Source organism: Sminthopsis crassicaudata, chromosome X (assembly GCF_048593235.1).
Source record: "Sminthopsis crassicaudata isolate SCR6 chromosome X, ASM4859323v1, whole genome shotgun sequence".
NCBI lineage: Eukaryota > Metazoa > Chordata > Mammalia > Dasyuromorphia > Dasyuridae > Sminthopsis > Sminthopsis crassicaudata.
In genome coordinates, this window is record NC_133623.1 from 6076637 (window position 1) to 6103210 (window position 26574).

General features: G+C 44.6%; 1 protein-coding gene and 1 long non-coding RNA gene across 7 annotated transcripts in view; one reads left to right on the top strand and one right to left on the bottom strand.

Annotated features, from left to right (window-relative positions):
- DCX (doublecortin) overlaps positions 1-4136 on the bottom strand; it is a 44305-nt gene extending 40169 nt beyond the window's left edge. For 2 of the 6 annotated variants that reach the window (XM_074278553.1, XM_074278548.1), the window contains exons 1-2: positions 4000-4134; positions 2188-2572 (exon numbers count right to left, since the gene is read on the bottom strand). In XM_074278553.1, the coding sequence (XP_074134654.1) occupies positions 2188-2551 (364 nt within the window). In that variant the 5' untranslated portion in view covers positions 2552-2572; positions 4000-4134. Of the gene's footprint in view, positions 1-2187; positions 2573-3787; positions 3962-3999 lie in introns of those variants that run through there. The other 4 variants (XM_074278551.1, XM_074278552.1, XM_074278550.1 and 1 more) reach the window with 4 other exon arrangements.
- The window catches only part of LOC141549163 (uncharacterized), a 34113-nt gene continuing 8144 nt past the window's right edge, over positions 606-26574 (top strand). Inside the window, exons 1-2 of the long non-coding RNA XR_012484261.1 lie at positions 606-693; positions 5147-5239. This is a non-coding gene — a long non-coding RNA (uncharacterized LOC141549163). The remainder of the gene's footprint in view (positions 694-5146; positions 5240-26574) is intronic.

The following is a 26574-nucleotide window of genomic DNA, read 5'->3' on the forward strand; positions in this document are numbered from 1 at the left end:
TCTCACCATTATCCTGGAATCCTTCTCTCTCTCATCTCCTATACTTGATCATCTTAATCTTTCCCTTTCTACCTTCGCAATGTCTCCCAATCCAACCCCTTCTCTCCAATTACAGAGCTACCATCGCTTCTCCCCTAAATTTCCACAACAGCCTCCGAAGTCTCCCCTGTTCTGCTCCACCCTACTCACTATGACCGAAATGATTTTCCTTAAGAACAAATCTGAACACGAGTCTCTCCTACTCAACTCCAGTGGCTTCCTTGTGTTTCTAGGATAAAACAGAAATTCCTCCATTCGGCTTTGAAAGTCCTACACACGCTGGCCCCACTGCATCCCTTTCTTTCTTTAAGACAAAGATCAAGTATCATCCTTGGAATGAAGCTCTCCATCTCCCCCTTCACTTTTCCTCTCAAGCCACTTTCTGTTTCACTACTTTGAATATGTTTCCCATTTATTCCCTTTATGTCGCTGTGCTATATAGGTTTCTATATGCGCTCGTCGTCTTTCCCATCAGCCTACGAGATCCTTGGGAGTCTAGCTTATTTCATTCTTTGTCTGGCAGATCCAGCGCCCGGGACACTGTCCGGCATATGGTAGATGATTAATGGATACTCACTGATTGATCGTTGAATTGAATCGTCTCCTCAGATGGTCACAAAGGAAACTTTGGAACCGAGGGAGCCTCAGTGGAAGGTAAGCCCGGTATTTCCCATTTTCGGACATGGGTGGGGCCGCCTGCCTGTCTTAGCCAGTTGGGAGCCCAAGCTGTCCAGAGCCATCAAAATGTGCTCTCGGGCAAAGCCCTGGATTCCAAGGAGCGTTCAGCTGGTGGGGGTCAGGTGCATCGGGGCCCGTCTTAGTGGGAGCAGGCTCAGTGAAATGCCGGGCATAGCCAGGGCTTTGGCTGGCATTTCTAAAGGCTGGATATAGCACATGGGCTTTGGGGACACACCCTGAGGGGGCTTTTTATAAGCTATAAGTGAACAGAGAGCCAGCCCACAGCCGGGAAGTGGACTGCGCCTGCACATATGCAGAGAGCTAAGTCCAGAGGTGGAGGAAGAGGGAGATCGGTTACAAGCGGGGCATTAAATAACACTTTCAATGAGCCCGAGCTTTGCCCTAAAACCAGAAAATCTTTTTTAGTACCAACATTCTTTCCAAGATGCCATATGGTGGCTGCTCCAAACCCTAGAACGCCCCCAGGCTCGCTAAAGACTCCGAATTATGGGTCACTCAAAAGGCAGAGAGCCCTGATGGGGGAGAGTGAGTTAATAGCCTGTAACTTACAACCAGGAACAGTCGACCTCCGAAAAGTCACACAAAGGGATGTAGGGAAGCAAAGGGAGGTGGGCAGCTTGTGTGGCCGGAGGGAGAAATAACCGACAGACACACTGAGAATGGCACCGGTGCCCACAGGATGCTAAGAGGTCCATAGCAAGGGTTCTCACATATTGGGTGAGGAGTCTGAACCACAGTCCCACGGGATGAGAAGGGGCTGAGAAGGTGAGAGCCGGACCACTGGAGGCTGAGCAGGGACCCCTCACCTGGGAAGGTGACCCTAAGATAACCCAGCCAAAGATCTGCTTCCATTGAACTATAAGATGGCACTCATGGGAGTGAAAGGGGACCTGGGCACAGGTGCTTCACATGTCTCATCCCTGCCACCCACTCTTCCAAGACCCTTGGAACTCCAGAGCTGAAAAGGAGTTTAGATGGCATTTAGGCCATTCAAAAGATGACCATTTTTATAACATCCTCTATAAATGGTCATCTCACTTCTGCTTAAAGGCCATCTCTCTGGCTCCTGAGGCAGTCCGCCGTATAATGGGACAGCTCTGACACTTAAGAGCCCCAGCCTAGGTTGTGGATACGAAGAGAATACCACGGATGCCATGGCATCGCTCTGCCAACAGGCCTTCTGAAGAAATAGAACCTCGACCCCAAGGATCGTTTCCCACTAAATACCGTGACCCGAGCATCACAGCCTACTGAAAAGAAGATCGGAGTCCCGGGACCTCAGTTCCAAACTTGACTCTGTCATTTAGTGGCTATGTGACCTTTCTTTGGGCCTCAGTTTCCTTCTCTGTAAAATGGGGGAGCTGGCCTAGATGACCACCGAGTTCCCTTTCAGCTCTAGATTTAGGATCATTTGCTCTTTTGCCCTGATCCCCAGGACAGCTGGGTTACCTTCCTCCAGCTCGTCCATGCTCCCAATCTTGCGGCCTCCATCGATAGTATAGATGTAGCGCACTCCCTGGGGGAGGTTGATGTTGTCGGAGAGGGAGCGGGTCAGGTCAGCCAGCAAGGCGTCGAAGCTGCGGAAGCGGTCGGTGGACACGGCGTACACGATGCCCTTGAAGTAGCGGTCTCCGTTCCGGTAGAAGCGGACCTTCTTGGCCTTCTTCTCATTGCTCAGAGCCTGCAAGGTCCGGGTCCGGTAGAAGCTGCAGTGGGCACTGTGGGTAGGGCTGGGAAGCCCATTCAGCCGGGACCCTCGCATGTTCCTGGATGCTTTGTCTCTTTCGTCAAAGTGTCCAAAATCCAGTTCCATATTGTGGTGGACCTCCAAGACCTGAGGTGGACAGAGTGGGGGGGGCGGGGAGACAAGAAAGGGGAAGGGAAAAGCAAACAAGAGGAGAGAGAGGGAAGGGTGCGGATGTTAGTCAGGCCCAGAACCCGACTCCAGGAAGAGATCTTTCCCCCGGGCCCCTGGCTTGCTCCTCTTCTTCCTTGGTCTTTCAGGAGCTCTTTGGGCAGGGAGGAAGGTCGGGTTCCCCCTTGGCTAGCGTTTCAAGGAGAGAGAAGCTGCTCAGAGCCCCGATCTTCCTGGCAAATGGCTCATATCAAGTTGAGATTCGGGGCAGATGTTCAGGGCCCCACCCCCACTAACAGCTGTAAAGTAATCCACACCCCGGCTCAGTTTCCTGGGACAGAAGGCTCCCTTGTGTGAGGCGAAGGAAGCGCTCTCTCAGAGGGACGCCCTCCGACTCCCCCAGGATGTGAGCAGATCTGCCTGGAAAAGGGACCGTCCTTGGAGAACAGGCCGGGCCTTTGTGCTGGTGGGCTGGGCACACCCTCTCCCCCAGTCCGCCCCGCAATCGCCACATCCCACTGACATTTCCAGGCGCCGCCTGGGAATGGGGCTGGGGGCGGGCGGGGAGCCCCGCTGTCAAAAGCCACCCCCTTGCAGCTGTTGAGCCTCCCTCAGGCTGAAGGGGTTTCTCTGGGAACCTCGCGCCGGGAGCCGGGAGTGCACACCTTTCATTGTTCTGGGCGCCAAGTAGTAAGCGGGGGCTGAGCGATGGAGCTCTGCCTTCCCAGCCCTCCCTCCCCCTCCCCCTCCCTCCCCCTTTGGGCAAAGCCAGGGTCTACAAACCCCCCCACACACACACCTCCCCAGGACCCCTCCTGCCCCCCAGGCCCTGGAAAAGGCTGGCCTCTTCACACCTTCTTGGAGGCCAGGAGAAAGGGGAGAGGGGGTAGGGGATGGAGCTGGGCTGCTCATGGAGCTCTGGGGACGGGGAGGGGGGTGGGGGGGGTCAGCAGGGGGGGTCCCGGTGGCACCCAGTCCCAATAACCCGGCGGGATGGGAGGGGGCGCTTCGCATTGTCTCCCCGCACCCCTCCGGCCCGTCAGGAGGCAAAAGCCCCCCCCCCATCCTTCCGAGTCCTCGGGGACCTCGCCCCCCACCTCTGCTGCCCCCCGCTTCCCCTTCCCCCCATTTACTCATCCACTTAAAGTCACGTCCCACCTCCGCGCGCTACAAACAAAGGACACGGCAACTCACTTTTTCCACAAGAAAATCCCAGGTAGAAGCTGGGGGGACGCGAGCCCCCCAGAATGGAAGGGGAAGGGGAGAGCCCCCCGGGGGGGACGGAGGGCCGGGGGAGCCGAGGGGCCGGGCGGGCGGGACGGCGCAGCCCCGGAGCCTTTCGCCTCGTGTTTCCCCCCTCGGACATCTGCTCCGCGCCGCGCGCAGAACGCCGGAGCCGCACTCACCAGGGCTGGGCTGTTGGGTGGAGATGCTGAGAGAAAGAAACCCTCTGCCTTTGTTGTCTGAGCTCCGAGCAAGGAATTCCTGCCAGGGTGGAGAGATGCCTTCTAGGTCCTAGTGCCTTGCCCGACTGCTCCCCAGGAACCAACTGGGGCCCACTGAGCCTCCCCTCCCCCACCCCCTTAATCACATCCTTCCTCCTCTTTCCCCAGGGGCGGCTGGGAGAGAGAGAGAGACCCACTCCCACTCAAGTTGTCGCGCTCAATAGCCACGAGAGCTTGGCTTTTTAAAGCAGTGGCCCATCCGAGGGGCTCACACTTCTGACCCCAAGCTCCAGGGAGGAAGGTCCAGGAGAGCCCCAGAGAGGGGTGGCCCGGGCGGGACAAACGTCCTTGGCTTACTCCGCCACCCTTCACCCCGAATCCCTTCCAAAAAGCTCTGCTCGTAATCTTGGGGGGTCCCGGTTAAAGAGTGCCGCCCCCCCATCGCCCCTGCGGCTGGCCGGTGCTCTGTTTTGACAGGGGAGCAGAGAAAGGATGGTGGGAAAGAGATCGGAGCATGGAGTGACCGTCCCACGGGGAAGGGTGGGAGAGAGACCCAGAGAGGAGCTGCGGCGGGGGTAGGGATGGGGCCCCGGGCATCCGTGACCTTCCCCCGCAGATGCCCATGTTGGCCAGCACGTGGATGGAGGGGGTGCCCGGGCAGTCGCAGCCCGGGAGAAAGTACGGCAGAAAGCGCTCCCAGCCCGGGATGAGGAGACCCGGGTGGGAGCTTGGAAGACAAAGAGCTCCCGGCTTTGTCTCTCCTGGCTGGATGAATGGGAGCCACGGGCAGGCTCGAATTCCAGGTCCGGGGGACTTCAGCCTGGCCCAGTGGCAAGAAAAGATCCCGTCAGGACACTTGCGTCCCTCGTCCCTTGCTCCTCTGGTGGCCAAGGCTCTCCCAAAGAGTGGAGAAGTGGGCAGAAGAGCCCTGAGCTCTGCTGCCAAAAGGACCCCCGTCCAGCCTTCCTGAAAATGGGAGGAAGGGCTTTCCTTTGTGAGAGGCCACGGGAGCCCTGGGTGCAAAAAACAGCAGAGGACAGAGACTTGAGGAAACTCTTAGCACTCTAAATTTCTAAAGGCCATTTCGTCTACCTCTTTGACATTTCAGGGAAGGAAGCGGGGGTCCCTAGACAGGCCCAGAGGTAAAAGCAGGACTGCCTTAAGTCATCCCGGACAGCTAAGGGACTGCAAAGTCCAATGGGTAAGTGAGACGCCGTCTCCATTTTACAGACGACAACTAGTTGACAAAACTAGAGATGTCGTCGCCATTTTACAGAAATCAAGTCACTTGCCCAGAGCTGCTGTCAAAGGTGGGCTTTGAAGCCGGTTCCTCCTAGTATCGAGTCTAATTCTCCAAGGAGACGGTAAAATTGTTGTCCATTCCCTCTCAGAAATCTTGCCAGAGCATCCACTGAAAGTGCTGGGGCTTTCCTCTAGCTCTGATGATGGGCACTAGGGCAGCACTGGAGCTGTCCATCTCTTTCTCCTTGTTCCTTATTATATGAAGGCTCTTCTCCTTTTGCACTCTGGATTATTTCATTCACACCGCTTCTTGTGCCTGGGAACGCGAACAGTTTGATTCGCCTCCCCGGTGGGTTCCTCCATCGCCCCTCGGACCACCCGTAGTTGGGAGTCTTTGGAGCCCTTGATGTTCCAAGACTGGTGGCCGTAGAGAGACGTCAACAATTCCTAGCTATCAAAGGTAGATTTTGGTGACCGGACGCAACTTGGTATTATGAAAAGATCTGCAGTTTCCCAAATGCAACTGAGTCTGCTTCCTTTTCCCCGGGCACAATGCTGACCCAGACTCAACGTCAGTATATGTCCAGTCAGGCAGTCGGCAAGCAATCATTAAGCACTATCTGAATGTCACTGTGCTAAGTTCTGGAGACACAAGGACCAGAAAGAGACAATCCCTGCTTTCAAGGAGCCCACAGGCTAAGGGAGGAGAGTAGATGCCAACAGCTATGTCCAAACAAGATACAGACAGGAAACAGTGGAGATAACCTGGGAGGGAAGGTGATAATATTAAGTGGGATTGGGTAAGACTTTAGCTGAGACTCGAAGGAAGCCAGGGGGCAAAGATGAGGAGGGAGAGAAGTCTAGAAATGGAACCCAGTTGGTGAAAATGCTCAGAGCCAACAGATGGAGGGTCTTGTGAAGGGAGCAGTCAGGCCGTATCACTGGGCAAGAATAGTGTTAAGAACACTGGGAAAGTAGAAAGCCAAAGAGAGGAGCCACTGGACTTCACTTAGTGAGAATGTGTGTGTATGTGGGGGGGGAGTGATGTAATTGGACCCCCCCTTTAGGAAAATCACTTTGCTGAGTAAAGCTTGAACTGGAAGGAAAAGGAACTTGTGGCAATCAGCATGGTGACAATCAGGCCATTGTCATAGTCCAGGTGTGATGCGATAACCCTTAGGTTGTGAACCTGGGTAACTGGGAGGATAATGATACCTTCCCGGCTACTGGAACAAATTGTCCTAATCTACCCATTCCACCGGGGTCAAGTCTTCATATGCTTGTGGCAGACATCTCCCTAATTCACTGATGGAGTATGAGCCCTGTTGGTGGCTGTCACCTCGGGTTAGCTGGCTGCCAACATGGTTTTTACTCGGGTGTGGCTGCTGTGTCCGCTACAGCTTCTGGAAGCCACGTGGCAGTTCCGGGTGACCAGATGGACACCAAAGGAGGATGAGTTAGAGTGGTCGGTTAGACAAATCAAAGAGAGCAATGGCACAAAAACTGAGAGTGGAGAAATGGTAAGAAGAGCATCAAAGGCAGCACAGAGGCCAAGAGAAAGACTGAGGAAAGGTTGACAAAGAAGAGATTATTGGTGTCTAGAGAGAGCCTTTTGAACTGAATGATGAGGTAGGAAGCCAGGCTGCAGGCAGTTTAGAAGAAGATGAGAAGAGAAGCAATGGAGAAGAGCTTTCTTCAGGAGTTTGCTCACGGATGAGGAGAGATACGGGACAAGAGCTAGTGGGGATGCTTGTATCAAAGGAGGGTTTTTAAAATGAGGGAAACATGGAATATTTGTAGTAAGCAAGGATCAGGTATATAGGGAAAGGTAGATTAGTGATAGAAGGGGCAGAAATAAGATGTATTGATATTTGAATTCAATAGATTGCCTATCTGGCTGTCTCAGATACTGAATAACAGGCAGTTGTCATCCAACTGGTTTTCCCCGTATGGTTTGTCAGGTTCATCTCTTCTGAGTGATCACGAATTTCATGGAAGAAATCCTGGAGTCTTCTGGGCTTAGTATAATGTCACATAGTAACAGAAGCACCGGGCCACTTACCTCTTCCCTTTGGACTTTGCATAGGCAGAGAGAAGAATCCCTTTGGGGAGCACACAGCTTCCTTCTTAATGTTCTCTCTCTCTCTCTCTCTCTCTCTCTCTCTCTCTCTCTCTCTCTCTCTCTCTCTCTGTCTCTCTCTGTCTCTCTCTGTCTCTCTGTCTCTCTCTCTCTCTCTCTCTCTCTCTCTCTCTCTCTCTCTCTCTCTCTCTCTCTCTCTCTCTGTCTCTCTGTCTCTCTGAATCTCTCCCCCCCCCATTCTCTGTCTTTCTCCCTCCACCTCTCTGTCTGTCTCTGTCTCTCTCCAACAAGGAATCTTGCTTAGTTTCATTAATGTTTAAGAGACACTTTGTTGGAGCAGAACCTTTGGTAGCATTTGGGTCTGTCAACCTAAGTGATTTACAAATAATCAGTAAACAACAAATGGACTTCTGTGTCCTCTATGCCTTCCTTGAAGTCCGTTGTGGCACTGGAAAGATGTGGTCTGTTGTAGAAAATCATTCGTGAAAACCAGATCACTTCTCCTGGGATCATCAAGGATGTCCTTAGTACATGTGTAAAGCATTCTCTTAAAGTGCTCAAATGATGAGAGTAGAGCCATATGGGTCGTTGCTTAGTCGTGGCCTCTCAGTAACCTTTTCTTCTTTTGGGCAGTGATGCCATCTGTGGTTTTTTTCCCCTCGTCGTTCGGCACCTCCTTTTTCAAATCTCGTAAATGGATCCCTCAACACTTTCCAAATTGTGTTGCCCCCAGCACAGATCCCTTCTGTGTGTATGTACTCTGGTCCACCTGGTCTTTCCTGACTTCATTTTCTTAGGCCTCTTTTCCATTTCATTAGCACATCAGAAACTGAGATGTTAGAGTTCAAATGTAGTGGATGAAAATAGATTGCTATTAAGATGCTGGCAAATTTGGTCCATTTTTCACCTGTCTGTTACTTACTCACTTCCCTGTTTCATCTCAAAAAATGCTCTTGAGCTTCACCGGGGCTCATGCCAGTCCTTCTGCCGAAGGTTTTTCCTTCATCGCTTTTTTCCTATTTTATGAGGTGACTTGTAATCTTCCACCATCCTCTTCCGTACCATTTTGTAATTGAGTTTATGTTCTAAACTAGTGTTGCCCTTGGCCGCCATGGTTCTCCACTTGGCAAGGAGATCAAGTGTTTGCTGAATGAGGTGGTTTCTGGGCTCTTTTGCCGCCCTCATTGTGCCAAGTGCTTTATTTCAGTTAAACATCCATAGGAAAGAGTGAAAGTCTACGCTGGCTTCTCTTTCTCAATTGAGTTTTTTTTAATACCCATAGTTTGAATAAATCAATCTGCAACTCTAACAGCTTCTTTCAAGTGTCATCTTCTCATCTTTATTCTTTCTCCTAGTTTGGGCCTGACTTTCTTCCTTCCTCTGTGCATAGACAGCTGATTTCCATTTTGGTAACCAGTTGTTTCTTGTCTGTAAAAAGATATAGTCAATTTATTATTTTTTTTTGGAGGGGGGAATGTGATGTTATGTTAACACTCTATCTCCAGTGAACTGTGACTCTGTTCTGGATGAAAGTGTTCATGTTATATAGGTAGGAAAATTTGGAGTTGTTTTCAAGCCTTTAACCTATTTGGATTTTTTATTCTGAGCCCTGTTTTTCAATATATTTTCCCATCCTCTCCAAGTCACACTCAAGTCACCAAGTCTCAGTGTATATGTTGACTTGCCTTGAGGGATTGCACTGGATGTCTCATAAGATTTCTTTCTCTACAACAGATGCTATTGACTAGATTACACATATCTTCATGCAGGTCATTTTGTTCATGCTCATTACAAGCCCAGGAAAGTAAGATAGCAAATGTTTCACATTGCCTTTAAATACTTAATAAAGTCAACTTTCCCCATTTCTTTATCCACCATCCCAAGAAAAAGCAGTGAGAAAGCCTTCTTTTTGTCTTCTGGGCTCCCTTGGTAGAATGTAGCTCCTTGCAGAGAGGGGCCATTTCACCATGTTACTTGTATCCCCAGCACTTAGTTCAATGCTTGGCCCATAGTAGATACTCAAGAAGTGCTCGCTAATTGGTTTTATTTTTGGAGAGAATGGCGTTATTGAAACAGTCAGTTCTGGAAGCATCCCAAAGACGGCATCGGGCAATAGTCGATGCATCACCAAGTATTTGTCAGACATGATGTTCCAGGTACCGCGCTAGATAGACATTGCAGATACAGAAATAAAAAGGAGCTGGACCTGCCCTCAGGGAACTTACATTCTGTATGTGAAATACAGACAAAAGAAATACAAAAGAAAAAATAGGGGAGCACCAGCAGCTGGGGAAATTGGGAAACTTTTCATATAGAAGGTGATGTTTGTGGACAAATTTAAAAGCAAGGAGTTCTCAGAGGAAGAAGTGAGGGATGAGACACGGCCAGTGCAAAGGCACAGAAATGGGATGTGAAAATGTCATATGTGAGGAACTCCGAGACTGGGCCATAGTGAGCAGGATATAGCATAACAAGATTGGAAAGGTTGATTGGAGCCAGGTTGGAAAGGACTTTAAAAGAAAGCCAGAGCATCTTATAATTGATCTTAAAGACAATAGGGAGCCCTGGGAGCTTATTAAGTAGGGGAGCAGCAAGGATCTATGCTAGGAAAATCACTTTGGCAGTTGTATGGAGGACAGATTAGAGAGTGGAGAGAAACCTTGCAAGGTAACCAATTGGGAGGCTATTTTGATATTCTACGTAAGTAGTGATGAAGGCATGAATGAGGACAGTGGCAAAATGAGTAGAGAAAATGGGACAGAGGTGATAGATATGGTAGAAGAAGAAATGAGCTTTGTCAACTTCCTGGATACGTACGGTATAACTGAGCATGAAGATGAAAAGGATGGTCGGTCCTTGATAGAAGTGGGAAAATTTGGAAGGGAAGTAAGTAGGTCTAGGAAAAAAGATAACGAGTTTAGTTTTGGATATGTTGAGTTTGAGATGGTGATGGCTCGTCCGTTTTTCTGTCTAGCAATTGGAAATGGGCATTGAGATCTCAGTAAGGAGGTGAGACTGAATACCGTAAATAGAACATAGTGAATTAAACCTGGCATAGAAATGAAGTCACCAAGTGAGAGTGTAAAGAAAAAGAAAAAAGAGCTCAGGATAGAGACTTGAGGAACACCCACAGCTGGAGGAGGGTGTGGAAACTAAGAAGTAGATAGGAAGAAAACCAAGGGAACAAAGGGTCACAAACCCCTCTGAGAAGAGAATAAAAACCCAGGAGGTCATTAACAGTGTCAGATACTGTAGAGGTAGTGGGAGGGATGAGAACTGAAAAGGGGGGCATTGGATTTGACAGTTGATGAACCCTTAGAAGTTTGAGAGAGGGGGCAGCTAGGTGGCGCAGTGGATAGAGCATCAATCTTGAATTCAGGAGGACCTGAGTTCAAATCTGGTCTCAGACACTTAACACTTTCTAGCTGTGTGACCCTGGGCAAGTCACTTAACCCCAGCCTCAAAAAAAAAAAAAAAAAAAAAAAAAAAGAAAAGAAAAGAAAAGAAAAGAAAAAAAAAGAAAAGAAAAAAGAAGGAAAAAAAAAGAAGTTTGAGAGAGGGCAGTTTGAATTGAGTGAGATCAGAAGTCAATTGGAAATGTACTAAGAAGTGAGTGAAAAGACAGAAAGTAGAGACGAGGGGTCTAGACAACTCTTTCCAGGAGTTTGGCTGTGAAAGGGTGGAGAGACAAAAGATGATGTTTAGAGGAAATGGCAGGAGCAAGGGAGGGTTCTTTTTCAGGATTGGGAAGAATTGACTATGTTTATAGGGAGCAGGAAAGGATTGAGTATATAAGGAGAGACTGAAGAGTCAAGCCAGGATGATTGTAGGGGCAACTTCATTTCATCCTGTTTCCTGGAGCCCCATCATCTTCACTTTTGTGAATTTAGGGTCAAATTGAACTCTTCTGCCTCTACCCGTCCGCTGGCTGTTTTCCTACTGGCCACGGCTTACTTTCTCTTGAGCTTTCCATCCTCACTATCATCCCGGATCTCTTCTGCCCTTTGTGGCCAGACTCCTGGGAAGGGCATCTACAATCTGGGTCTTTACTTCTTCCCCTCTACTCCCTTCTCCTTGCTGTAGTCTGGCTCCCAAGCTCATTATTTCACTGCAAATCCAAAGTTACCGATGATTTCTTCATTGCTGACCCCAATGTCTTTTCTCGATCCTCATCCTTCTGGAGCACCTGGCTGTAACCTCCAGACTCTTACACCCAAACTTCTCTCTTCAGTTCTGCTTAGTTTCAGCTCCAAGGAATGAGATGCCCCTTCTGGGAGAAGCTGATCACTCCCCATCTCTCTTACCTCCCTCAGCCTCCTCTCCCCTCTGATTGGAGGGCTTTCCTTTAGGACTTTCCAATCCACCCCTTCTGCAGCTGGGCCTGCTGGCCATGGTCCCCATTCTCCTCGCCCCTTCTAGCTTCCATTTGTATGCTGTCTTCCTTTATTAGATGATAAACTCCTCGAGGGCGGAGACTGTTTCTTTTCCTTCTTTGTATCTCCAGTGCTCAGCACAGTGCCTGGCACCTAGCAGGTGCTTAAGAAATAAACTAATTGCATTGATAATTAAATCTCATTAATAATTACGTCGATAATACATTCATAAATTAAATAAATTCATTAATTACGTTGAATTGACCTTTCTGCAGCCTTTGACACTATTAATCACTGTCTTTTTGATACTTTCTTCTCTCTAGGCTTCTGGGACACTGCTCTCTCCTGGTTTTCCTCTTACCTATCTGGCCATTCCTTCTCAGTCTTCACTGGATCTTCATTCAAGTTATACCCATTAAGTATGGGTGTCCCACAGGGCTCTTTCCTGGGCCCCCTTCTCTTCTCCACATATACTATCTTTATAGGCAATTTCATCATGTCCTTAATTATCATCTCCATAATGATGGTTCTTACATCTATTTATTCAGTCCTAACTTCTCTGCTTATATACAGACTTCCATCCAGATATCCAGTAGACATCTTAATTTCTTTTTCTTTCTTTGTTTCTTTGTTTCTTTCCTTTTTTGCTGAGGCAAGTGAGGTTAAGTGACTTGCCCAGGGTCACACAGCCAGGAAGTGTTAAGTGTCTGAGACCAGATTTGAACTCTGGACCTCCTGAATTCAGGACTGGTGCTCTATCCACTGTGCCCCCTAGCTGCCCCCCATATATTATCTTTTTTTCATAAGTTTTCTTTTTTTTTTTTTTTTTCTTTTCTTTTTTTCTGAGGCTGGTGTTAAGTGACTTGCCCAGGGTCACACAGCTAGGAAGTGTTAAGTGTCTGAGACCAGATTTGAACTCGGGTCCTCCTGAATTCAAGGCTGGTGCTCTATCCACTGCGCCCCCTAGCTGCCCCCATATATTATCTTTATATGTGATTTCATCATCTCTTATGTCCTTAATGATCATCTCCATACTGATGGTTCTTACATCTACTTATTCAATCCTAACCTCTCTGCTTGTATACAGACTTGCATCTGGATGTCCAGCAGACATCTTAATTTCTTTTCTTTTTCTTTCTTTTTGCCAAGGGTCAGACAGCCAGGAAGTGGTAAGTGTCTGAGGTCAAATTTGAACTCAGGTCCTCCTGACTTCAGGGCTGGTGCTCTATCCACTGCGCCCCCTAGCTGCCCCAGACATCTTAATTTCAGTATATCCAAAAAAGAACTCCCACATAATAAACTGATCACGTCACTCTAAATATTAAAGATTCACAACCCTCTTCAAATTGTGTGATCCCCATTCTTACAGTTTTATTCTGGGGTGATTCCCTGGACTTCCAAAGTTCTAGTACAGTTCAGCAATTCCATTGAGAGTCTGTCATATTTTTATTATTCTCCCGAGGAAGTAACACACACACACACACACACACACACACACACACACACACACGCACTTGTGCTTAGATCAAGGAAGAGTTTTCCTTCTCAGGTTTGTAAACCTAATTCTCTAACCTATAGAACAGAAAATAAAGCCTCCTCTTAATTCTCCTCAGAGGCTCTGGAGTTCTCCTGGAATTTCTATGGTCCCTTTTGGAACTTATATATAATTTTTTTGGAAAAATGGTGAATGAATCTCCAAATTATCCAGTCTCTGGACACGTCTCCTGTTACAATGTATTTGGGAATTAAAATGGCACAAATCTTCACAGGGGGATAAATTGGTTACTCTAAATGATTATCAGGAATTTTTGGCAAGACTTTGAGTCTGCCACCATGAAGACTTTTTCTACAATACTTTAACCTATGAGAGAAGTTAGGAAATAAGGATAAGGATGACAACAATCCCATCAGCAATTCCTCAAGTATCTTTCTCCCAAATGCCTTTCATCTCTATTATGGGCTGTTTTTCCTGTCCTGAGTTCAAAGGTTTGCCTTTAATCCAAAGAATAGTGTTTGCCTTTTGCTTCAGTTGCTAGATTATTCATTTATTATATTGACAAGCAGTCTCTGCTATTTCAATAAGAAAAGGGAGTTCGGGGGAGCCAAGTTACTGTAAGATTTAAGACCTGAAATCTTGCCTCCTGAACCTCTACAGAAAAATGTATCATTTTATTTGTAAACGTAAAAAAATTATATGTGGAAATTTATAAGACAGTGCTGGAAAAACCATTTATCACAGGAAGAACTACCAGGGAGTAGAGAGGATGTTAATTTTTCAGTTGATCAGTAGGAAAAAATTTGTGGAATAGACAAAATACTGTAAATTTTCTTTAAAATCTAAGAAACTTTGTCCAAGTACAAATTTTATGAATATAAAACCATTGCTAAATATGAAACAAATATCAGTACATAAATTCCAACTGGATATCTTCACCGGTCCAGCATTTTCATTGACATGCAAAAAATATATTCATCCATAAAACAATTCTTAATCATTTGCAACTTCTAAACTGGGTTACAAGAGCGGATTTATTTGTGTTGATAACCCTGCTCCACCCCCAGTAGCACCACAGAATCTAGAAAAAAGTAAAGCTGAAAACCAAGGCAAGGGATCTCAATTGTCAATCTAGCAGGGTTACAGGAGGATATGATTTTTTTCAAAGAAAATAAAACATTTACCCTTTTATCCACCTAGATCAAGATTCTCACATTTTGAGTGGAAACGGTTAAAGTGCTGCTCCTCGATGGTACAAAACCAATAAGGATTAGAGCTCTCTTGACCACCACTGCGATTGTTGAGGTGGAAAGGGACTGAGGGCTACTAGAAAGAATCACCCAGGATTATAAAGTCTTCGGTAAGAAAGCAAAGGCCTTGGGGGGGCACAGATGGCATTACATCATGACTATTGATTGAAGGAGAAAGAGGCAGATTGGGAATGTGAACAGCTGCTTAGGGAGATGGCGTCTGAGAATGGCATGTGAGTATTTTTGGATCATAGCTCAAAATATAGGAATGATGGTCTCTCGGATAGAAATGGGATACATCTAACAAGGGGTGGTCCAAATGGAGATGCCTGGAATCTTGCAAATCTAATCAAAAGAGCTTTAAATTGAAATGGCAGGAGGAAGAAACCCGTCACGCTAGAGACGATAAGAGTAGTTATAATGTAGGAAGAGAATAACAGTAAGAGAGAGCAGAAATTCACAGAAGACCAAATTCAAAAAAGGAACCACACAATAAAACCCAAGTCCTCAGATGTCTATACACAAATGATTTAAATGTGACGGATATAGCTATATGCACAAACAAACACACACACATATATATGTATACACACATGCATACACCAATAAACATATTTGTGGTTGTGGTTGTTGTTTGAAGGGTGGTATAGTGGGTAGAGCCAGCCAGCCTCAGAGCCAGAAGACCTGAGTTCAAGTTCCACCTTTGATACATATTGGCTGTATGCCCTGGACAAATCATTAAATTTCTCACCGACTGGCAGAAAGGGTGCCCATGTGCAATGGTGGATAGAATTTCTGGGAGTTTTCTGCACCACTGGAATCATAGGTTAAGTCCCTAACCTTAGCAAAGGGAACTCTTCATCTCAATGAAAGGAGGCAAATCTTACCTCAGAAGTATCCCAGAGACTTGGTGGGATGAGACTCTTGGCTAGAATATGGCTCTGTGTGGCCATTATACAAAGTGAATGGGCTAGGAAAAGGGGGAGGAGGATATCATTGTATATTGTGAAGATCTATGATGAGGAAATCAGAGTGGAGAAACATGGTGGAGAGTATTTGGACAAAGATCAAGAAAAGCAAAACCAGAAGTTTTATTGTCATTGAAGTATACTCTAATCCACCTGGAAGGAAAGAGGATGTAGATGAGGACTTTGGAAAACCACTGACAAGTCAGGTAGAGCTTTAGGGGGAACTTCTAGCTAAGTGTCTGCTAGAGACCTCTTTCTGGCAAAAGCAGAACTGCTAATTAATATTTTAAGGATGATTTCAGCCTGCAAAAGCTGAAGGAGTGAATGAGAATTTGATTCTCATCAAAAAAGGGGAAAAACGCATGTTTCTGGAAGGTAAACTGCAGGAACCTCAGAGAAAAGTGGCTATTTCATCATAGAATTTGTGCTGAAGAGAAAACAGTCACAATCTGACATGTGATCTAAATGTCAAGCAAACAGATCCCAAAGGGTTCAGATAAAAAGCACAAGTAACACTTTATTCATGAAAATTCCACAGGGGAACGTTAGCCCAGGAGGGATGGGAAGTTCTTAAGAATAAGATTCTAACAAGTAGGAAAAAGGGGAGGTGTTTGAAGAGGGCAACGTGCTGGAAACTCACTGGCCAACTTACAATTTTAGAAAGCTCCATATGGAAGGTCGTGCGATGCTGAACTTAAGAGTCGATAAGACCTGGCTTCAAATCCTACCTCGCACACTTATGTTTCACCAGAATCTATTTTTAAAGAAGCGCCTTTCTTCTATATTTTTGTTCCATTTCACCAGTTGTATTTTTTAAGGAATTACTTTCTTTAGACAATTTCTGTTTCCTTTCCCAAAGCTCTCATTTCTTTTCCCCATTTTTCTTTGAACTCTCTTTTAAGATCCTTTTTGAATTCTTCCAAGAAAGCCTTTTGAGTTAGAGACCAGCTCATATCAGCCTCTGAGGCTTCGTCTGGTGGCATTTTACCTTTAGTGTATTCTGGGTTTAAGATCTATTCTTCTCTGTCTCTATAACATGGTCTAGAGTTTTTTTTTCGTTTTCTTTTTGCTCATTTTTAAAGGTCTGTTCCTATGGCACAATTGTCCCCAGCTTTCTCTGCAGGATGACAGACAGTGCTTCACACTGTTCTGGAGCCTTGCTGGGGGGCGTGGGACTGTTATGGTGGGGTTCAAGGGCTCACTGTGTGCCTTCTGTAGTTATGTGGGAAGGCTCACAGCTACTCTGCTGATCCACTGGCTTCTGAAGGAGCACAGAATAGCCAGCGCTGTTGTGTTTTGGCTAAGAACCTTCCACTAGATTCCCGGTGCGCCTGGAGGCATCTCTGCCCTGCACCTATACCTGCGGCATCCCCTGCCCAATTGAGACAGATCTTTCCTTAAGTCTTTCCATCTGAAGTGGATATCTTCAACATAGAGAAGAGCTAATCCAATTCCAATTGATCAATGATGGACAGAATCAGCCACACCCAGAAAAGGAACACTGGGAAATGAGTGTAAACTGTGAGCATTGGTTTTTGTTGTTTTGTTTTGTTTTTCTTCCCAGATTATTTTTACCTTCTGAATACAATTCTTCCTTTGCAACAACAACAACAACAAAATTCAGTTCTGCACACATATATTGCACCTAGGATATACTATAAGATATTTAACATGTATGGGACTGCCTGCCATCTAGGGGAGGGGGTGGAGGGAAGGAGGGGAAAAACTCGGAACAGAAGGGAGTACAAGGTATAATGTAAAAAAATTATCTATGCATATTTACTGTTAAAAAATGTTATAATTATAAAAATTAATAAAAAACAAAATAAAATTAAAAGTCTTTCCATCTTCTGCTGGAAATTTGTCATACTCCAAATATTTGCGGGTTCTGTCCCTCCAAATTCCATTCAGAGGCTTGATGTGGTGTTAATTCTGAAGCAAGCCAGGAAGACTTCAGGGAATGTCCTGTCTACTGTCTGCCATCTTAGTTCCTCCTTCTTACTCTGACACTATATGGATGACCCTTCATCTCTCTGAGCCTTGGTTTCCTTATTTGTAGAATAAAGGAGCTGGCACGAGGGCCTCTAAGGCTCTTTTTTGGCTCTGATATACTCTGATCCTACGAGACCAGTTGGACTGTCTGTGCTCCATTGATATCCACATTATAACAAGGGATTGAAGGCTCCAAGCACATTGGGTGAGTGTCCTGTGGAGGAAATTGACCAAATTGGATTGTGTGTGTGTTTCTATGTGCGAGATGATCTGTTACAGGAAGACATGGGCAAGAGTAGACTAGATGTAGATGGATTGCATCTGCATAACCGGAAAGAATAGGTCTATGAGGCCGCAGATTCATCAGTATGTCTGAATTTATAAAGAAGTTGAAAAACAAGGGCAAGAGATTGAGACCCCAAGTGTGTACCAATCTTAGAAGAACAGTGTCAAGAATATCAAAGCTCTCAAGCTGCTGAGAAAACTAAAGTTAATCTCATTTGAGAGCTATACAGTATCCCTTTCACCTCAACGGCTTAATGGTGTGGCACCCCTATAATGTGGAAAATCTCTGTAAAATTGTGTATTGTCTGCTGGCTTTTGATTTCTTTTCACAAACTTTAACTTTTTACATTTTTTAACTTAAAAAAAAACTGTGTGTGTTTATGGCATTAAAAGATAAAATAAGTTGATATTATGCAACATATTTTATGCACATATTTTTATACATTTATTTTTATATATTTTATGCATTTCCAAGTTTCTAAACATCTTCTGTGTCATCTGGGATTTCTGCAAATCTCCCCCCAAATTCCCATTGAATTTCTTATGCTGACCAGCAATATATAAAAACGTGATTAGGAAAGTTGCCATGTGGAATGGATAACTATAGTTGGGAAAAGATAAAGATCAAAAATGGGATAATAACATTGATGGGGATAGGAAAATGATGATAGGTGGGCAACCAGAGGTGTTAAGTCCTTATAATGCACCAGGTATTGTGATAAGCAAGGGCCCAAATATGCTAGCAAGACAGCTCCTTATTTCTAGGAGTTTTCATTCTTTTTTTTTTTAATTATAGCTTTTTATTGACAGAACAAATACATGGGTAATTTTTTAACATTGACCCTTGCAAACCCTTCCCCTCCTTCCCTCCACCCCCCCCCCAGATGCAGGCAGTCCCATACATGTTAAACATATTAAAGTATATCTTAAATACAAAAGATGTGTACATATTTATACAGTTATCTTGTTGCACAAGAAAAATCAGATTTAGAAAGAAGGTAAAAATAACCTGAGAAGAAAAACAAAAATGCAAGCAAAGAACAACAGAAAGAGTGGAAATGCTATGTTGTGGTCCACACTCATTTCCCAGTGTTCTTTCGCTGGGTGTAGCTGGTTCAGTTCATCACTGACCAATTGGAATTGAACTGGATCCTCTCATTGCCAAAGATAGCCACTCAGGAGCTTTCATTCTACCGGGGAAAGACGACACAGCCCAGGGACCTGAAAAGGTGTCTGTGAACGAAACCCTGGTCTTGGATAAGGGTGGGGCTGCTCAACTTTTGTTCCTTTTATTTCTTTTTCCAAAAGAAAAAAGACCTTTGGACTGGACAGAACAGAACAAGAATAATTAATAAGGGGTAGATATGCAAGGCAAGAGAATATCTAGATTCTTTTAATGAGATCACCTTAGGAGAAGCCCAGATAAACTGGATCTCAGAACCCAAATGAACTGGTGGGTATGACTATAGCAGTGTTGCTTCTTATTCAGAAGGAGGGGTTAGAATCTAATATTAGTATATAAGGTAAAAATCGCATAGAGTCAAAATTATCCTGGAAAATCTCTTTTTCTAATTCCTAAACAGTTGTATCTGGGAAGGACTCAGGGCTCTGTAAAATGGACATGCTAGAACGCAGCCTGTGGAGCCTTCTCAGATGAAGGTGTTGAAGTAAAAGTGGGAAAAAATAACTAGGGTTACAAAGGGGGCCAATTGGACTGAACCAGAGTGATCAAAATATTAGAAAAAGTGGATTTGGACTTGAGGATACCCTGCTTCAAAAGAGGGCCATTTTCATGAAGCAGAGAACAGATGGCGCTGAGGTGGTTGCACTGGCAACAATTGGATGCCCATATTTCTCACACTGTCTAGCCCAACTATTGATCAAGTTTGAGGCAGGGAGCAGGGTTCCTATTTAAACAGAGAACAGAATGTCTTGTTGGCAAGAAAACTAATTATGGGAAGGGAAATCCTCTTGAGAGAGCTTACTTACAAATAAGTAAGATTGTATCAGAAGGTGATAACAGTAATGTAACAATGGAGTCAAAAGGGACACAGCCAGCAGCAGGGACTGGTAAGGGTAACTAAGACTATCCCTTACGTTGTTTCTTTTTAAAGTTCTAATTTTTAAAAATTACATGTAAAACAATTTTTCTGTGTTTTTTCATTTTGCGTTCTAAATGTTCTTTCTCCCTCCCTCCCTTGAGAAGGCAATTTGATATAGATGATACATGCACTGTTATGTAAAGCATGTTTATTAGCCATGTTGCAGAAGAAAACAGACAAAAAAACCCAAGAAAAATAGTTTATTTTATAGAATTTTTCTTTTTTTTTAATTAAAGCTTTTTCTTTTGAAAACATATGCATGGATAAATTTTCAACATTGACCCTTACAAAGCCTTGTGTTCCAAAATTTCCCCTTTTCACCACTCCCTCCCCTAGATGGAAAGTAATCCAAAATATGTTAAACATGTTAAAATATATGTGTACATATGTATACAATTATCTTACTGCACAAGAAAAAACGAATCAAAAAGGAAAAAAAACGAGAAAGAAAACAAAATGCGAGCAAACAACAAAAAGAGTGAAAATGCTATGATGTGGTCCACACTCAGTTCCCACAGTGCTCTCTTTGGGTGTGGATGGCTCTCATCACCCCTGAACAATTGGAACTGGCTTGAATCATCTCATTGTTGAAGAGAGCCATGTCCATCAGAATTGATCATCACATAATCTTGTAGTTGCCGTGTATAATGATCTCCTGGTTCCACTCATTTCACTCAGCATCAGTACCTTTAAGTCCCTCCAGGCTTCTCTAAAATCTTCCAGCTGATTGTTTCTTATAGAACAATAATATTCCATCATACTCATCTATCATCACTTTTTCAGCCATTCCCCAACCTGAGTGGTTTTCAGTTCCTTGCCACTACAAAAAGGGCTGCCACAAACATTTTTGCCCATGTGGATCCTTTCCCTACTTTAAGATCTCCTTGGGATACAAGCCCAGTAGAAGCACTGCCGGGTCAAAGGATATGCTCAGTTTGATGACTTTTTGAGCAGAGTTCCAAATTGCTGTGGAGAGAATTTTTCATCACAAGTCCCTTGGAATTGTCTTGGATCATTGTATTGCTGAGAATAGTTAAATCATTCACAGTTGATCATGCTACAATATTGCTTTAACTGTTTACTCTCTCTTGGTTCTGCTCACTTCACTTTACATCAGTTCACTTAAGTCTTTGTAAGTTTTTCTGAAAACATCCTGCTTGTCATTTCTTATCGAACAATAATCTTCCATCATATTCATTTCCCATTATGCCATTTCCCAATTGATGGATATCCCCTCACTTTCCAATTCTTTGCCACCACAAAAAGAGCTCCTGTAAATATACTCTGTGTAAAAGAATAATAGCAATGTTGGGGGATGATTGGCTGTGAATGACTTTGCTATTCTCAGTAATAAAATGATCCAAGACTACTATTCTGAAGGACTTATGATGAAAAATGCCATCCATACCCAGAGAAAGAACTGATCGTGTCTGAATACAGATCGAAGCAGACTTTTTAAACTTTATTTTTCTTGAAGGTTTTTTTTTGGGGGGGGAATCTGTGTTTTCTTTCACAACATGACTTTTATGGAAATGTTTTATACAATGTCACATGTGCCTTCTCAATGGGGGTGGGGGGCTGAGGAGGGAGGAAGGGAGCGAATCTGGAAATCAAAGTTTTAAAAACAAATGTCAAAAATTGTTTTATGTGTAAGTGGGGAAAATAAAATATCCAATATTTTTAGACATATAGATACTTTTCCTTTTTGTTTGTTCTCTTTGGGAAACAGACCTAATAGAGGTATGTCTACAGATTTATAGCCCTTTGGCCATGATTTAAAATTGTTCGACAGAATGTTGGTATTAGTTCACAACTCCGCCAACAATCTAGTATTTTCCCACATCCCTTCCAACATTTGTCATTTTCCTTTTCTGTCATATTATCCAGCCTGATAGGTGTGAGTGCTACCTCTGAGCTGTTTAAATTTTCATTTCTCTAAGCAACAGTGATTGAGAGCATTTTTCATATGATTATAGATGGCTTTGAGTTCTTTTTCTAAAAACTGACTGATTATAGCCTTTGGCCATTTATCATCAATTGGGAAATGACTTGTGGTTTTATAAATTTGACTAAGTTCTAGGAGAGTTATGAATCCCAGTCTATCAAGAGAAAGGGGATTTCCTGGGTCGTACCATATTGTTTCTTTAGAAATATCCAATTGGAGAGTTCCAGAGTCAAGCCTTCTGGAGAGAGAAGTCAGAAATTTCTGAATAGCACTAGTCTTTTGAAGAGAGAAAAGATCCTGGAATCCAAATTTTTAATAAGAGAATAGGGGACAGCTAAATGTTTTCTTTTTTTTTATTTAATTTAATTTTTTATTTTTTTAATCTTTTTAAATTAATTTTTATAATTATAATATTTTCTTTGACAGTACATATGTATAGGTAGGTTTTTTTTTCAACATTATCCCTTGCACTCCCTTCTGTTCTGAGTTTTTCCCCTCCTTCCCTCCACTCCCTCCCCTAGATGGCAGGCATTCCCATACATATTAAATATCTTATAGTATATCCTAGGTACAATATATATGTGTAGAACCAAATTTTGTTTTTGTTGTTGCAAAGGAAGAATTGTATTCAGAAGGTAAAAATAGCCTGGGGAGAAAAACAAAACAAAATAAAACAAAACAAAACCAATGCTCTAAGTTTACACTCATTTCCCAGTGTTCCTTTTCTGGGTGTAGCTGATTCTGTCCATCATTGATCCATTGGAATTGGATTAGCTCTTCTCTGTGTTGAAGATATCCACTTCCATCAGAATCAATCCTCATACAGTATCATTGTTGAAGTGTACAGAGATCTTCTGGTTCTGCTCGTTTCACTCAGCATCAATTGATGTAAGTCTCTCCAAGCCTCTCTGTATTCCTCCTGCTGATCATTTCTTACAGAGCAATAATATTCCATAACCTTCATATACCGTAATTTACCCAACCATTCTCCAATGGATGGGCATCCATTCATTTTCCAGTTTCTAGCCACTATGAAAAGGGCTGCCACAAACATTTTGGCACATACAAGTCCCTTTCCCTTCTTTAGTATTTCCTTGGGATATAAGCCCAGTAGTAGTATGGCTGGGTCAAAGGGTATGCACATTTTGATAACTTTTTGGGCATAATTCCAGATTGCTCTTCAGAATGGCTGGATTCTTTCACAACTCCACCAACAATGCATCAGTGGGGGACAGCTAAATGTTACAGTGCATAGATCACTGGTCCTGGATTCTGGAGGACCTGAGTTCAAGTCAGAACTCACCTTCCTAGCTGTGTGACTGTGGCCAACTTAATCCCAACTATCTCACACCCCCCATAAGAGAATAGGGAGATGTCGGGCAGCATCGGTTAGGAAGAAGATCTTACTTAATGGCCCTATAACTGACTGAGTCACGAGGGGGTGATGGGAACAAAAGACCTGACCTTTGCCCTCTACCATTACCAGGCAGTCATTTCAATGAGAAGGAGGTTACTTCTCAAACCTTAGGATAGAACCCTCAAGCTTGAGGCTTTAGTGGATTCTGGGACAAAAACCGGGCTCCCATGTTGGGCTGTGGAGGGAAGGTAGAGGGAAGGGGAATTTTCTTGAGAGGAAGGAGAAAAAAAGGCTATAGATTGTTTAGGGGCTACTGGGGATGTTTTCTGCATTTTCGGTGGGGAAAAGTGAAGGGTATCCCATAAGTCAACATTCTTCATTGTCCTGAGTGCTGTCGGGGAATCTTTTTACCAGACTTTGAGCTGTATTATGAGGTTCTCAGGGGACCTACTGGAAAGGGTGTACCCAGCAATTCCCTTCTGGCTCCACTGACTAGCCCAGTAACTTCACAGCCCAGATCTCCCCTCTCCTACCACCAGTATTCCCTTTATGTGAATGTAAGCCCCTTGAGGGCAGGAATGTTTTTTCTTTCCTTCATTCATCCTAGAAGTGACCATTGATGTGCTAGGAACCGATTCTGGAAACAGAAAAGAGAAAAGTAAAAGTGGAGAGGAGGACTGGAATACAGAGAGGAAAGAAGTTTTGGCCAGGGTGTCACTGAGAGCTCAGGGCTGCTTCTGCCTGCTTGGACCCTTGAGAAGGGAGATGCTGGAGCTTGTTAGGATTACAAGGTTCTAACTCAGGTTGTCTAAACAATTCTCTACCTCAGAATTCACACCTTTAGTTCACACCTTTAAAGGAGTTTACACCTTTAGACTTCTGGAAAGGAGTTTACCCCTTTAAAAGGAGCAAGTTCAGTGGCTGTGGGAGTTCTCACAAGCCCATTCTCTGAGAGGATAAAAGAAGGCAACATTGAGTCTGAAGAGCAGTCCAGACTGGGACATTGAGTTGGGACGGAAGTTCTGAATTGAGTCAAAGAGAAGATGTTCTGTAGATTCGCAAGTCCAGCAATCCCACACTTTTGGAGGGGAAGGCTCCAGAAGCCTCCCAAGAAACCTGCTCTCAGAGGAAAAGATTCACACAGAAAAGAAACCTCCTCCCAGAGAAGGATTACAACTGAGAGACGACAGAACGGGACTTTACACTAGATCCTGTGGCCTCTTCTCCATTCTATTTTGGGGTCTTCCTGGGCTCTGACAGATAGCAGGTAGACAGCTGCCCCAGCTCCCTAGCTGGTACCAAGAAAGCCCAAGTACTGAAGCAGGGGGTTTGAGCTCTGCCCCATGGGACCCATCTCTTCCCTGTGCCTTAGTTTCCTGAGTCTATAAAATGAGATTGGACTAGATGGTTTTTAAGGTTGCTTCTGGCTCGGGCATTCTGGGCCAAGCTGCCCCCCCACATACACACATACACTCCTGTTACAGACCGGAATGAGACGCTAACAGTTCTGCCTCCCCCGAAGGCAAAGGGAAGCCAAGAACAGCAAACCCGGACCACTGAGGCTCAGCATTGGCAAGGATCGCTTTACTTCCAGGGCCCTGAGCCAGCACCCCCAGGGCTGAATGTGGACTAGCCCCACCAGACAGGATCTAGAAAGCTGCCAGATGCTGGGGAAAGCTGTGTGTGTGAAACAGGGCACTCCCTGTGCAAAGAGCTCCATTTCAGTAACCGGATGGTCAGAATTGGCCCAGCAAGTACAGGAAGGGGCCCTGAGGCTGGGAGTGGCAGCCCCTTCCTCCCTGGCTTTGCTTATATGGGCAGTTTCCCCAAAGTCCCGGCCTCTGAATGGTTTGGATGGCTTGGCCCCTGGGGTGACTAGGTTTTCTCAGCTGGGCTAAACGTGTCTTGGCTCAGCAGGCAATGCGTCACAGGATTTAGAGCTGGAAGGGCCCTTGGAGGCCATCTGGGCCAAAGTCCTCATTTTACAAGCCAGGAAGCTGCATCCCAAAGAGGTCAGGTGAGTTGTCCAAGATCACACATGAAGCAAGTACCAGAGCTGGGGTTTGGACCTAGGTCACAGGATTGTAGATGTAGACCTGCAACTGACTTCAGAGGCCACTGGATCAGTCACCAGCTCTTGTTCTCTCTGGCCTTAAAACCTCTCCGGCCCTTTTTTCACTCAGTAGGACCCTATCCCAAACTGCCTTTTGCCTGAATAATTATAACAGCCTCTTAATTGGCCTTGGCTGAACTGGAATTGGCTTCCCAAGTCACCTTCCAAACTGGCACAAAACTCTCAGACTGAGCACAAGTGGGACTGCGTCACTCCACTCTCTGAGAAGCTTCAGTGGCTCCCTTTGGCATTTGAATCCCTTCACAGTCTGGCTCTTTCCCTCCCTTTCCTCCCTCCCTTCCTTCTTCCCTCCCTCCCTCTATCCCTTCCTTCCCTCCTTTCCCTCCCTCCTCCCTTCCTTCTTCCCTTCCTCCCTCCTTTCCTTCTTCCCTCCCTCCCTCTCTTCCTTCTTTCCTGTCTTCCTCCCTTTTCAATTTTATGTTATATTAAACATGCTAAAATGTATGTTAAATCCAATATGTGTAAACATATTTTTACAATTCTCTTGCTGCACAAGCAAAATCAGATCAAAAAGGAAAAAAAATGAGAAAAAACTGCAAGTGAACAACAAAAAGAGCGAGAATGCACTTTAAGAGTAAATGCTATTTTTCCTTTTGTCTTTGTATGTCTGGGGCCTATTACACAATAGGGGATTAATAAATGCTTCTTGGGTAGAATTAGACCCAGTCCAACATTCTCATTGAACAGAGGAAGAAATTGAGCCCTTTAGGAAGGTCCATGGTCACTAAATGTCAGACCTGACACTTGAATCCAGGTCTTTTGGACCCAGATGTGTTCTTATTCTGCCCAAAGAGTGAGAGAGCCAGTTCTGAGTCTAGGATACTCACTACCTTCCTTGGTATACTGAAGTGAGGACTGTGCCAGTTTTTTTTAATTTAAATGTTGATTTTATTTTATTTTTAAATTAAATTAAATTTTAAAATTAAATTAAATTAAATTTTAATTTAATTTAACTCCAACTATCTCACACTCCCCCATTAAGAGAATAGGGAGATCTTGGGCAGCATTGGTTAGGAAGAAGATCTTGCTTATGGCCCTATTTTTAAAAATAATTACAACTTTTTATTGACAGTACATATGCATGGGTAATTTTTTACAACATTATCCCTTGCACTCCCTTCTGTTCTGACTTTTTCCTTCCCTCCCTCCACCCCCTCCCCTAGATGGCAAGCAGTCCTATACATGTTAAATATGTTATAGTATATCCTAGATACAATATATGTGTGCAGAACCGAATTTCTTGTTGCACAGGAAGAATTGGATTTCGAAGGGAAAAATAACTTGGGAAGAAAAACAAAAGTGCAAACAGTTTA